The sequence below is a fragment of the Puma concolor genome, chromosome B2 (assembly GCF_028749965.1).
Source record: "Puma concolor isolate L17-30 chromosome B2, mPumCon1.1.hap2, whole genome shotgun sequence".
Classification (NCBI taxonomy): domain Eukaryota; kingdom Metazoa; phylum Chordata; class Mammalia; order Carnivora; family Felidae; genus Puma; species Puma concolor.
Window position 1 is genome coordinate 136,941,696 of NC_141671.1, and position 13,674 is coordinate 136,955,369.

General features: G+C 38.6%; 1 protein-coding gene across 1 annotated transcript in view; it reads right to left on the bottom strand.

The window, feature by feature from the left end:
* LATS1 (large tumor suppressor kinase 1) overlaps nt 1-13,674 on the bottom strand; it is a 52,287-nt gene that overhangs the window by 2,712 nt on the left and 35,901 nt on the right. The window contains exons 4-7 of the mRNA XM_025925514.2: nt 9,066-10,576; nt 6,202-6,784; nt 3,260-3,442; nt 2,963-3,069 (exon numbers count right to left, since the gene is read on the bottom strand). Coding sequence (XP_025781299.1) covers nt 2,963-3,069; nt 3,260-3,442; nt 6,202-6,784; nt 9,066-10,576 — 2,384 coding nt within the window. The remainder of the gene's footprint in view (nt 1-2,962; nt 3,070-3,259; nt 3,443-6,201; nt 6,785-9,065; nt 10,577-13,674) is intronic.

The following is a 13,674-nucleotide window of genomic DNA, read 5'->3' on the forward strand; positions in this document are numbered from 1 at the left end:
TGATTCCTCTAACTCTGTTCTTCTTTTAAAACATTGTTTTCATTATTCTAGTTCCTCTGTTCACCCATATACATTTTACTTATTTACTTTTAAATGTTTGTTTGTTTGTTTATAGTGAGAGCGTGCACACATGTGCATGCGAGCAAACAGGGGAGTGGTAGAGAGAGGGAGACAGAAAATCCCAAGCAGGCTCCATACCACCAGTGCAGAGGCCAATGCAGTGCTCGAACTCACAAACCATGAGATCATGACCTGAGCCGAAACCAAGAGACAGATGCTTAACCAACTGAGCCAACCAGGCGCCCTATCCATATACATTTTAGAATTGGCTCATCTGTACCTACAAAAATTAGGATGGAATCAAATCTATAGATTAATTTGGAGATAAGTGATAGCTTTGCTATGTTGAGTCCTCCAATCTATCGACATGGGATATGGTACATGTCTCCATTTATGAAGATCTTTCTTGATTTCTTTCATCAGAGTTTGTAGCTTTCGGCATAGAGATCTTCATGTTTTATTAGATTTATGCCTGCATATTTCTTTTTTTTAATGTTTATTTATATTTGAGAGAGATAGACAGTGTATGAGTAGAGGAAGGGCAGAGAGACAGAGACAGAATCCCAAGCAAGCTCCAGGATCCAAGCTGTAAGCACAGAGCCCCAATGTGGGGCTTGAACTTACAAGTCATGAAATCGTGACCTGAGCCGAAGTCAGACGCTTAACTGACTGAGCCACCCAGGCACCACCCCCCTGTATATTTCAATTGGAGGAAACTTCTATGAATGGTACTGCTTTTATTTTTTTAATGTTTATTTATTTTTGAGAGAGGTGGGGAGAATGAGAGCAAGCACAAGCAGGGAAGGGGCAGAGAGAGAGGGAGAGATACAGAATCTGAAGTAGGCTCCAGGCTCTGAACTGTCAGCACAGAGCCCGACACAGGGCTCAAATCCATGAACAATGAGATCATGACTTCAGCGGAAGTCAGATGCTTAACTGACCAAGCCACCCAGGCACCCCTGAATGGGACTGCTTTTAAATTTCAGTTTCTGGTCATTTATTGCTTAAATATAAAAATACAATAGATTTTTATGTATTACCCTTGTAAGTCTACAACCTTGCTAAACTCACTTATTATTTCTATGAGTTTTTTCATAAATTCCCTGGATTTTCTATATAGAAAGTTATGTTGTCATCTCTGAATAGGCTAAGTTTTTATTTCTTTCTAATCTGTATGCCTTTTATTTCTTTTGTTGTTGTATTACCCTGGCTAAGATTTCTATGTCTAATAAGACTGGTAAAAACACACATCTTTGCTATGTTCTTGATTTTGAGGAGAAAGCATTCAGTTTTTCACACACGCCTGCACGCGTGCGCACACACATTTATATATATATATGCATATACTTTCATATACATATATATTAAAATGAAGAGGAAATAAAGACACTTTCAGACAAACTAATTTGAATCAAACCTAAGAGAATGCATTATCAACACACCTATACTTAAAAGAAATTTTAAAGGAAGTTTTAAATATATTAAAAAAATTTTTTTAATGTTTAACGTTCATTTATTTTTGAGACAGAGAGAGACAGAGCATGAATGGGGGAGGGTCAGAGAGAGGGAGACACAGAATCTGAAACAGGCTCCAGGCTCCGAGCTGTCAGCACAGAGCCCGACGCGGGGCTCGAACTCACGGACCGTGAGATCTTGACCTGAGCCGAAGTCAGCCGCCCAACCGACTGAGCCACCCAGGCGCCCTTTAATGTTTATTTATATTTGAGAGAAAGAGAGAAACAGAGAAAGAGAGTAAGCAGGGGAGGGGCAGAGAGAGACAGAAACACAGAATATGAGCTGTCAGCACAGAGCCTGACCTGGGGCTCAAACTCACAAACCACGAGATCATGACCTGAGCTCAAGTCGGATGCTTAACTGACTGAGCCACCCAGGCACCCCAAGAAGTTTTAAATATATTAAATGCAACAAAAGAAGTAGTTACAACTCAGGGAGAACATCATAGAAGAGATATCTTAAGAATGATTAAGAATGAGTTAGTTCAGGAGTTAAGCAGGTTTAAGAAAGTAGGGAGAGTTGTGGAAGATGGGAAAGAAAGAAAGAAGAACATTCCAGACAGAGAGAATGGTATGAACAGGGAAGGGAGTATAAATTTGGACTTTAATCCATGGACATGGGAACCACTGAAGGGTTTTTAATGGGACTGTTTATGACCAAAATTGTGGGCAGCTTCTCATTTAAGTGCCAGAGGTAATTTCAAGTGGAGATACAGATATTTGTTTGTTGTTTGAGGGTAGACTATGCATGGAAGGAAACAAAGCCAGGAGCCAGAAGGTGACAAAAAGTAAATTAGAATAAATCTGCACATAGTACTAAAGACTTCCACGAAAATGGAATGAGTATATAAGCACATGAGTGACAGAGGATCTAACAGTGTGATGACAGTTGGCTGACGGACACTAGAGTTCACTCCTGGAATTTCAGTGACTTCCTCTAACCTTACCAATTCATTCTTTTTTTTTTTTTTTTTAAAGTAAACTCTACCCCCAAGGTGGGGCTCGAACTCATGACCCCAAGATCAAGAGTCACTCTACTGACTGAGCCAGCCAGGCGCCTCCTTACTAGTTCATTCTTTTTTTTTTTTTTTTTTTTTTAATCAGGTTTTGTTGTTGTTGTTTGAGAAAGAGAGAGGGAAGGGGAGAGAGAGAATCTCAAGCAAGCTCCATGCTCAGTGCGGAGCCTGATGCAGGGCTCGATCTCATGACCCTGGGATCATGACCTGGGCCAAAATCAAGAGTCAGATGCTCAACCAACTAAGCACCCACGTGCCCCACCTTACAAATTCATTCTTAAATTCCAGAATAAGATGTTCTAAATAAAGGATTGCTAAAAGTCTATGATACAGGGACTCTGACAAGTCTTTGGTATAGATGCTATCTCTTACCTTCATTTGTGTTTCTAATGGTGTTTGTGCCAAGAAAGGAGGTTGACCCACCAACATTTCAAAAAGAATTACACCAACACTCCACCAATCACATAACTGTGTATAGCCTAAAATAAGATACCAAAGTTATAGTTATTCAGAAAAAGTGCTCAGAATACAATCAAAATATTAAATCACCAAAATGCTGTATAATTAATATTTTTATTATAAACCTGAAAAATAAGCCACATGTTAATTAATGTAAATTTCAGCTGGTCTAAAGGCCTACTGAGATTATCACAAAACTAATGTTTTTACCTGTTCGTAACAACACTTCAGGTGCAATATAATTGGGTGTCCCAACCAACGAATGTGCAAGACACCGCTGGTGTTGGCGTGCAGCTCTCCGCTCCAATGGCTTCAATCTATCTCCACATCGACAGTTAGAAGGGTCACCCCATTCATTACTGAAATCCATACTATCTTGCCGTGGATGGTCACCTATGTAGTAAGTACATAAATAATAAATAAATAAATAAATAAATAAAAGCAACAAGAACAAGAGTGAGCCTAAAGACTTTAATCTTTTGACATCATGGTTTAGAGTTAACAGTACTCTTCCCTTGAGACAACATAAGACACAATGTATGCCATATCACTGATGGTGTTTATTACTAACTACAGCCTGTGCTCCAAGATACTAATAGGACAAGTGTTACTCTAAGAAAAATTAGTGTAAGTTTCAGTAATTTACTCAATGCTAAATGATGATAATCAAAGTCATGAGTTCGTAGGATCAGGAATTTGTTATGCAGACTGCTTCCCCTTACTATTCTGAACAAAGTTTCAAACAAATGAGATCAGTGTTTGTTCACTCAATAAATGACAACGACAAATAAGACAGGGATCTTCTTTCGGGTAGCTTCTCTGTATTGGACAAACACAACAAACAGATACATATAGATAGATAGATAGATAGATAGATAGATAGATAGATATATCGATATATATATATAGCCACTAGGGTGGCTCAGGAAGACGAACTGAGGTGACATTTGTAAAAACCAGAGGGACTCAACCATTTGAAAACCAGGGCAAGACATTCCACAGAGAAACAACAGTAACAAGAGAGAAGACCAGTGGGGCTGGTAAATTAGGAGAGAATGGTGGACAATAGGAATGGGAGCTGGTGCACCTGGATTTAATAAGCAAAAGAAGTGGTTTGCCTTTTACTGCAAATGCAGTGGGAAGATACCAGAGAGTTTGAAGAGAACGACAAGATCTGATTTATGTTTCAAAAAGAAAACACTAACTGCCATGTAGAGCACCAACTGTAGGGAGGACAAGTGTGAGGAGTGACCAGTTCAGAGGCTACCCTGACAGTAACAGTGGAGATGTAGAAAAGTGAACAGGTCAAGGGTATTTTTAGAGGTGGAATAAACAGGATTTATTGATGGATTAGATGTAGATGGCACGGGGGAAGAAAGAATCAAGGATAACTAAGTGGGTGGTGGTAGTGCAATTTACTAACATGGGGAAGACTGGAGGGGGAGAAATTGAGAGTTGGTTATTGGCAATGTGAAGTTTAAAAGGCCTATTAGACTACACACGTGAACGGGAGGGGCAATTTCTAGAGAGAGAGATTTCGAAGTCACTGGAATGAAATGGCATTTAAAGCCATGACTGGATGAAATCACCTAGAAAAATACAGCTCATATTTAAACTGACTGTAATAATCATCTAGGCAGGGTGCCTGACTGGCTCAGTCAGTAGAGCATACAACTCTTGATCTCAGGGTCACGAATTCAAGCCCCACACTGGGCGTGGAGCCTACTCAAAAAAGTAAAAAAATAAAAAGCAAACTTTAAAAAAATAAAGTACAATTTCTCCCCTCCAGTGAAGATTTTAAATCAGAAGACTGGAATAGAGCCCACGAATCATATTTTTTTTTTTAATTTTTTTTTTTTTTCAAGATTTATTTATTTTTCGGACAGAGAGAGACAGAGCATGAACGGGGGAGGGGCAGAGAGAGAGGGAGACACAGAATCGGAAACAGGCTCCAGGCTCTGAGCCATCAGCCCAGAGCCTGACGCGGGGCTCGAACTCACGGACCGCGAGATCGTGACCTGGCTGAAGTCGGACGCTCAACCGACTGTGCCACCCAGGCGCCCCTTAAGAAGAACCCCAAATATTTAGGGTGACTCTGAGGAGACAGGTTCAAGTGTCTCAGTTCTATCCACTTACTGTCAATCTACTTGGCTTCACAGAAACACAGGAGGCTAATACTTACCTGAGAAGATTGCTGCGACCCTTAAATTAGAATATATGTAAAGAACCTGGTCATAATAAGTATTCAAGAATTATTAGATTGACTTACACTTCCATTAGCGCTTTGAAGGGATCTTGGTGAGCAGTGTGGTGTAGTAGAAATAACATGGGCCCTGTAATCAAACAAACCTGGGTTCAAAGCCTAGCCCCCTACACTTCTTTTCTGTCTGACCTTGGGCAAATTGCTTCATCTAACTAAGCCTCAGTTTCTTTATCCTGCCTCACAGTGATGTGAGATTGAACAAAATCATGTACATAGAGTGTTTAAGGTTAAATAAGTTGTATAATAGTCATACCACGGAATCCTAAATAGTAGTGAAAATACATGTCATATGCAATAACACAGATCAACCTCAAATACATAAAAGAAGTGAACATAGAAGAATACATATAGAATGATTACATTGAAATAAAGTTCAAGAGTAGGCAAAATAAAATAACATTGTTTAGGGTTATAAACATTGGGAAAAGTATAGAGAAAAGTAAAGAACTGTGATTACGAAGTTCTGAAATAATGGTTACTTCTGTGGAAGAAAAAGGGGAAGCAATCCTTTAAGGGCTTCAGAAGCACTGACAATCTAGTTTTTAAGCTGAATGGTGGGTATGGGGCTTCATTTAAAAATTTTGGGGGACGCCCGGGTGGCTCAGTTGGTTAAGTGTCTGACTCTTGATTTCAGCTCAATTGTGAGGTCCCACTGAGCATGGAACCTGCTTGGGATTTTTCTCATTATTTATTTCTAAATAATGATATTTAGAAATAATCTAACACATTCTTTCATTTTATAAGTCTTGGTGTCTAAAGGATTCACTCACATTTATCCAATAGTCAAGACTGAAACCAGGACTTATGGCTTCCATCCAGTGAGAATACCTTATATCTTATTACATTTACAAGTCATATTAATATGTACAAATTTTATGGTTTTACTCACCACTCTGATAGTACTTAGAATCATGTGTCCATCTGAAGCCAGTGCAGAGGCCGAAGTCAGTCAATTTAATATGACCATCACGATCAATCAAAATATTATCAGGTTTAATATCTCTATGAATAAAACCCATTTTATGAACACTTTCAACGGCACAGGTAAGTTCTGCTATGTAGAATCGTGCCAGATTTTCTGGAAAGATGCCCATTCTAATTAATAGGCTCATCATATCACCCCCAGGAATATAGTCCATTACAAAGTATAAATTGTCCTTATCTTGGAATGAATAATATAGACGAACTACCCATTCATTGTCAGCTTCGGCCAGGATATCTCTCTCAGCTTTAACATGAGCGACTTGATTTCGAAGCAGAACATCTTTCTTTCGAAGAGTTTTTGTTGCGTACAAAGCCTTAGTATCTACTTTTCTTGCTAGACAGACTTCACCAAATGCTCCTATTCCTAGTGTCTTTATCTTCACAAACATAGACTTGTCCATTTTAGCCCTCTTAAGACGGATATAATTAGACTCCTTTTGGCAAAGCATCTTTCTCATTTGATCCTGGGCATCTTGAGATAGTCCAACCTAGGCAAATAAACTAAAGGTTAAATGAGGAATTAGCTTCTATACCAAATATTAAAAAATAGTTTGGAAAAATTCAGGCATATATTTAAAGGTTAAATGCATAATAATTTTTAACGAAGCATGTTAGAAATCTAGAATATACTTCAGAGAAAATTAATTAACACAAGTGCAGCTTAAGGGATAGTTAACAGGATATACAAAGGTGAGTTTTTATGCAGATTCTGCCGTGGAGAGCAAGATGATACCAACGGTCAGCTTCCTACTGTTTTCTAATGCACCCCAACAAAGTTCCCAATGTGCAACAACCAAACATCTGTTAACATGCATCCTCATCCATCTCCCCATGCATATTCACCCCAAATTCTGTGATCAGACTACCTTTATTATATATGCTTCTCTTGTGGAATACCTACAATTAAAATATTCTTCCTCTTTTCTTTCATGAAAAGAAATTCTTCCCTCCAGATTCATTTATTCTAAAAAACTGATGTATTAAGAACAAAAGAATGTCTTCTCTAACTTAACCACTCATTCACAGCCCATCTTTCTTTTATTTTTCTCAGGCACTAGAGGAAGGGTAGATAGGGTGCACAGCCACCACTAACACAAAATGCAAAAGGTTTCTCCTACCGCATTTAAAAAGGACAACTTGTTTGATTACAAGGTATCCTTTCGGTATTTTGGAACATTTCAAAGAATAGTCAATGTGACTTATGAAGACACCAAAAAACAGATTAAAAACAAAAGCCAACTTCTGAGTAGACATGGACTACCTGGATTTAGAAGGAAGTTTATTTTTGGCTAGTTTAATAAGAAACTAATTTAAGGGTTAAAATAGAATAGGAATGTAAGAAGTAGAGTCTGATTCTAGAAATGCAAGCCTAATTAGAATATAGCAACCTCATGCTTCTGTTAGGGTGTGCACATTTGCATGCAGTATCTTTTAAGAAGGGTGGCATGCCAGACTTAGTGTAGAACTGTTTCTCTTAAAATCTTACTTGCCTACACAGTAATGGAGGCTACAGAAGTCAGCAAAGCTTCCAACACCATAAAAGTTTAAATCAGCTATTAGTGAAAGTGAAGAGGAAAAAGGAAAAATAAACTAAGAAAATACATACAGACAGACTTTAGTAAGAAATCCTAAGAGCTAAAATATGGATGGGTCATACAGATTATCATGGTGTTTCTCATCTAAGAAAATTCAATTTATAGCAGGAATAACAATACTGTGAAATCAGATTTAGACAAATCATTTTAAAAGAATGGCTCTCGTGACGCCTGGGTGGCTCAGTTGGTTAAGCGTCTGACTGGCTCAGGTCATGATCTCATGGTTCGTGGGTTTGAGCGCGGGAGTCAGGCTCTGTGCTAACAGCTCAGAGCCTGGAGCCTGCTTGGGATTCTGTGTCTCCCTCTCTCTCTGCCCCTTCCCTACTCGCACTCTGTCTCTCTCTCAAAAATAAATAAAACATTAAAAAAAATTAAATTTAAAAGAATGGCCCTCAAATTATGTGAGGAAGTTTCATCACAAATTTAAGCCTCTTGGATTCTGAGTGAAAGTTAAATTTGTTTGAACTGTAAAATGTGACAAAAATAGTAACAATGATAGTATCACCATAATATCCAGTGAAGATATGTACATACAATCACAACAGACTAATTTAAAATGAGTGAGCACTTATTCTTGATCTCCCTTTTAGTGGTTTAATAATTTCAGCATATTTTTCTAGTACATTATAAAAAAAAATGAAATTAGATGAGGAAATAACTGAAGAGATAAGTCTTTGATACTTTTTAATAAGACCAACCAAATGAATAAACCTGACGAATAAGGTCCCAAAACTACTATAAGTAAAAAAAAAAAAAAAAAAAAAAAAAAAGTTTCATATCAAGAGATGTACCCAGATATTTCTAGCTAGTTTAAACAGTTGTAAGAAAATGTATACAACTTAGAAAATAACCTTTGCAAAAAAAAAAAAAAAGAAAGAAAGAAAAGAAAAGAACCTTTGCTATTTCCATAAAAAGGGATTATGTACACCTAAATAGCACTCCATAAAGTATATTTTTCTTAATTTATTAGAACTTTATTACAGGAAATGGAGTAAATTTTGAAATACTAAAATAAAATGGTATAATCAAAAGTACGTTAACGTTTACTGACTTTAAATAATTGATAATGTACTTAGCTATAAAAAGAAGGAAAAAACACTGGACCGATATTTAAAAATAAACACTAAGCAAACAGATGATCAAGTATAAAAATCTGCATTTTAAAAGGTTTTACCCGCATCATTTCATTCTCTAACTGTTTTTTCCGATGTAGCCGTTGCTGATGAGATTTGAGTACATTTTCTACATGTTGCTCCATAAAGAATTTAAACGCCTGAGGAGAGTAACTTTGAATACGAGATTCCCTTCGCTCTTCATCTTTCTTGTTTTTCCTAACAGTGATGGGTGAAGTTGTAATCTGTTTCTTTTCTTTATCCCCACCATCCATATTTTCGTAACTTTTTTCACTCTCATCTTCCTTGGGCAAGCTGGGCTGATCCTCTTTGCTAGATTTACTGATTGATTCATATGGGGGAACAGATGGGTTTTGGTGTAGCAGATGTTTTGGGTAAGGTGGAGGTGGGCCTTGATAATTTGGAGCCTCAGCAACAGGAGGCATAACAGTCATATTTGAAGTGGTACCCTCAGAAAAAGGACTAGGTTGAACCGTTTGAATTGGCTGGGGTATCCAAGAAGGGTGTGTAGGTGCTAACGCAGTCTGTAGCTCTGGTTTTAATACACGTATACTTTTCACAGGCTGTTGAATAGGAGCTGGTGTAATTGCAGTGACTGTTGTAGCTGAGGGCTGAGAATTAGCAGAATGACTTGTTCTATTTCCTAACGGGTTATTAAAGGAATTTGACCTCACTGGTATGTTAGGTTGCCATGTGGGGATTTCATGCCCACTGCTTGGGGATGACTGGGCTGGAGCAGAAGATGACTGAGGCCACGTTGTTTGCAGTCCAGGTGCATTAATGTTATAAAGTTCCATGTTATGACTGTTTCTGTTTGGCACCATCATAGATTGGGGAATATTTCCATTTGTATATGATGAAGAGGCAGCAGATCCCCCTGTTTGTAAAGCAGAAGAGCTCTGTCCATTAGTTGGGGTCAGAGGATACGGAGGGGGCGGCTGCCGATTCACAGTGCCAGCAGGGACATTTTGGTGTATCATAAAATCAGTTTGACTGCTACCATTCTGAATTCCAGGTCTTCCTGGTGGAAAGTTAAATTTGTTGGAACTCTGCATGATGATAGGTTGTCTGCCAACAGGAACAGAACTAATGCCTCTCTGTCCCTGATTAGGAGGATTCATTGGGGACGTGTTCAGAGGCGGTGGAGGATAGCCCTCCTGCCAGGCTCCAGGTGGAACTGGAGAGATTCGGGAGATTACATATTCCATGTTTCCGGAATAGCGCTTTGTTTGAGAGTTTGGTTCCCACGAGGGAGGAGGTGGAGTTGTACCTCTTGGAGGGGGAGTCTGGCCTCTAGGAGGTGGGGGAGGAGTGACACTCCTTACTTGAGGAGGTGGTGGGGGGTTCACCCTCTGTCCGTTGCTTGGGTGGGCTTGAGCAAATGCTGTTATACCAGATCCTGACAAAGGTCTTCCTACATCTGTCTGCGAGTTGGGACTTTCGGAACGATAGGCCACGCTTTCTCCTAGTGGTGGGCCATGTCTCTGAGGAACTAAGGATTCTTTGGAACCTTTCCAGCTTTGTTTGCGGTTAACTGGTTGTTGCACACTCCCTATGGTCATAAAACAGAGAGAAAAAAAAAAGCAGGTTTTTAACATCTTATTTTTAAAAAATTAAGTTTGGAATTCTGACACAGCTAAATGGTAACTCTCTTTCAAGAATTATAAAAATCAAAGTTTAGTACAGTAGTATTATTTTACCTTTCAAATTTTACTTATTTTGACTAGGTAATACATTTTCATGGCTAAAAATTCTAGAAGTACAAAAGAATACCCACGTCTGTCCCTTAGCCAACCAGCTTCCTTTCTTGAAGGTAACCATTATCATTAGTAAGATATTTTAGGGATACACAAGTAAATAGCATACTTCCTATTTATATTATTATGCCTACTCTTCTTCTTAAAATGTTGAAGATTCTGTATATAAAATATTTTCTTACTTTTAAAAAATGTCACCACAGTGTTTCACTGTATGGATATACCCAAATTTATTTAATCAGTTTTCCTACTGAAGAATATTAAGGTTGTTTCTAGTCTTTTGCTATACCAAAAAAAAAAAAAAAAAAAAAAGGGCATCGAAAAATTTTGTGCAGATATCATTTCATATATATGTTAGGTAGATAAATTATCAGAAGTGGCATTATTGAGCCAAAGTTTTGTCCATTTAAAATTTTAATAGATACAACTACTTTTAAATATATTTCTAAGACACCAGGGGGTAACTAGCTGAACACTAAATATAGATTTTACAGAGTTTCTCTTTAACTAAAATTTCCAAATAAATGAAATAGGCAAGAAAATATATGATACTCATACCCGGCCCCCAAATGAAGTTTTTAAAATAGTCTGGATACTTGGAAAAGATCTTTAATACATTTAAAAATATATAAAATACATTTGTATAAAATTCAATATATAGAAATAATACATTACAGAAAGATTAAGTATTTCAGTGTAAAGATGAAACCATACAAGCACTAAGAAAAAAACAAGTGAACATCCAGTAATATTGGGGTACCTCTTTTGTACCTCTTGGGAAGGTCTTCCCAGGTAGGACAAGGATAGAGAACATACAGTAAAGACTGACAGATCTAAATATAACATTTAACATAAAACATTTAACAACATTCAAAACAAAATAAGAAACATCTACAAATCTGAAAGGTCAATATCATCTTGGGAGAAAATATATATATATTTTTTCAACGTTTATTTATTTTTTTTGGGACAGAGAGAGACAGAGCATGAACGGGGGAGGGGCAGAGAGAGAGGGAGACAGAATCGGAAACAGGCTCCAGGCTCTGAGCCATCAGCCCAGAGCCTGACGCGGGGCTCGAACTCACGGACCGCGAGATCGTGACCTGGCTGAAGTCGGACGCTTAACCGACTACACCACCCAGGCGCCCCAAGGAGAAAATGTATTTAATAACACATATGAGAAAAAAAAGGTAAATGTTCAGAATGTACAGTTTAGGGGCACCTGGTGGCTCAGTGGGTTAAGCCTCTGGCTCTGGATTTGGGCTCAGGTCATGATCTCACAGTTCGTGGGATCAAACCCCACATCAGGTTCCATACTGACAGCAAGGAGCCTGTTTGTGATTCTCTCTCTCCCTCTCTCTTTTCCCCTCCCCCACTCTCTCTCTTTCTCAAAATAAACATTAAAAAAAATGTATAGTGTAACAGTCTATTTCAGCTAGACTGGGCAGCATACTGGGTCTATGACTTGAGGAAAATCATCACTCTGGGCAACCTAGGCAAGTCCTCTGGCCTCCAAGCTCAGTCACACCTTCCTCAGAGAGTCAGCTGAGGCTAAAGACAACATATATTCACTCTCCCGGCTTTTACCAGTTAAATCGGAAGTCTCCGCAACCTTCAAGTACACTGCCATCTCTGTTCTGCACCTCCCATAAAGCTCTCTGTGTTCTCCCACTTCCCAAACCCTCCCACTATTGCCCTCCAACAAATGCTCCTATATCATAACCTCTGCCCCAAGCTTTCCCACCACCTCCTTAAAGTTGGTTATCTTCTGCTGACATTACTTTCTTTTCGGTCCTTTGCAATTCACAGGTTTTCTTTAAAAAATGAACTGAGCTAAAGATGGGATTCTACCTCTTATTATTCCTTCACACTCTTTGGACGCTCATGCTATCTGGGCGGCCACGTTCACTCCTCTCACTTAACGAACTCCTACTTGTTCATCCTCATTCACCCATAGTTTTGACACCTGGTCTACCCTAAGCCCTGCCATCATTCTGTAACTTCAGCATCCACAAGGACGGACCATCCATCACCCTCACCTCTCAGTTCCTTGGTCTCCTCCCCTCGACTCTACCTCAACTATCATTCCTAAGATAACATTTCTAATTTTGATATCATCCATATCTGCTTTTTTTAAAATCACTTCTTTGAGGTTTATACTCTTGGACCACAACTCTCCTTTCCTATTTAACTACTACTACAAGCATTCTTCAACCCCATTAAGACCTCCATATTAATCCCTACTTCATTAATCGTCTGCTTTCTTTGTGCTACACTTTAGCTATTTTGTTTTTATTATTTTTTTAAGTTTATTTATTTTTGTGCATGTGAGAGTTGAAAGACAGGATCTGAAGTGGGCTCTGTGCTGACATCAGAGAGCCCTATCCAGGGCTCGAACCTATGAACTATGAGATCATAACCTAAGCCAAAGTTGGACACTTAACTGAATGAGCCACCCAGGCACCCCCACTTTATCTAATTTAAATCCATGGCCCACTACTTCTTACTTTCCTCTGTATTCCCTTTTCTCATTTCTATTCATTCATTAAATTTTTATTGAGCATCTAATTAATCTAAGAACAGTGGTGAACAAATAATATCCCTGGCCCCATGGAACTTCCATTCTTGGGGGAGAAGACTGACAATGATAACAAACAAATAAATAAACAAAGTAGGGGTGCCTGGGTGGCTGAGTCAGTTAAGCTTCTGACTCTTGGTTTCAGCTCAGGTCATGATCTCACAGTTTTGTGAGTTCAAGCCCTACATCAGGCTCTGAGCTGGCAGTGTCTCCCTCTGCCCCTTCCCCACTCACACTGTCTCTGTCTCTCTCAAAATAAATAAATAAACAAAAAATAAATGAACAAGGTAATATCTGTGTATTGATAAATCCAAT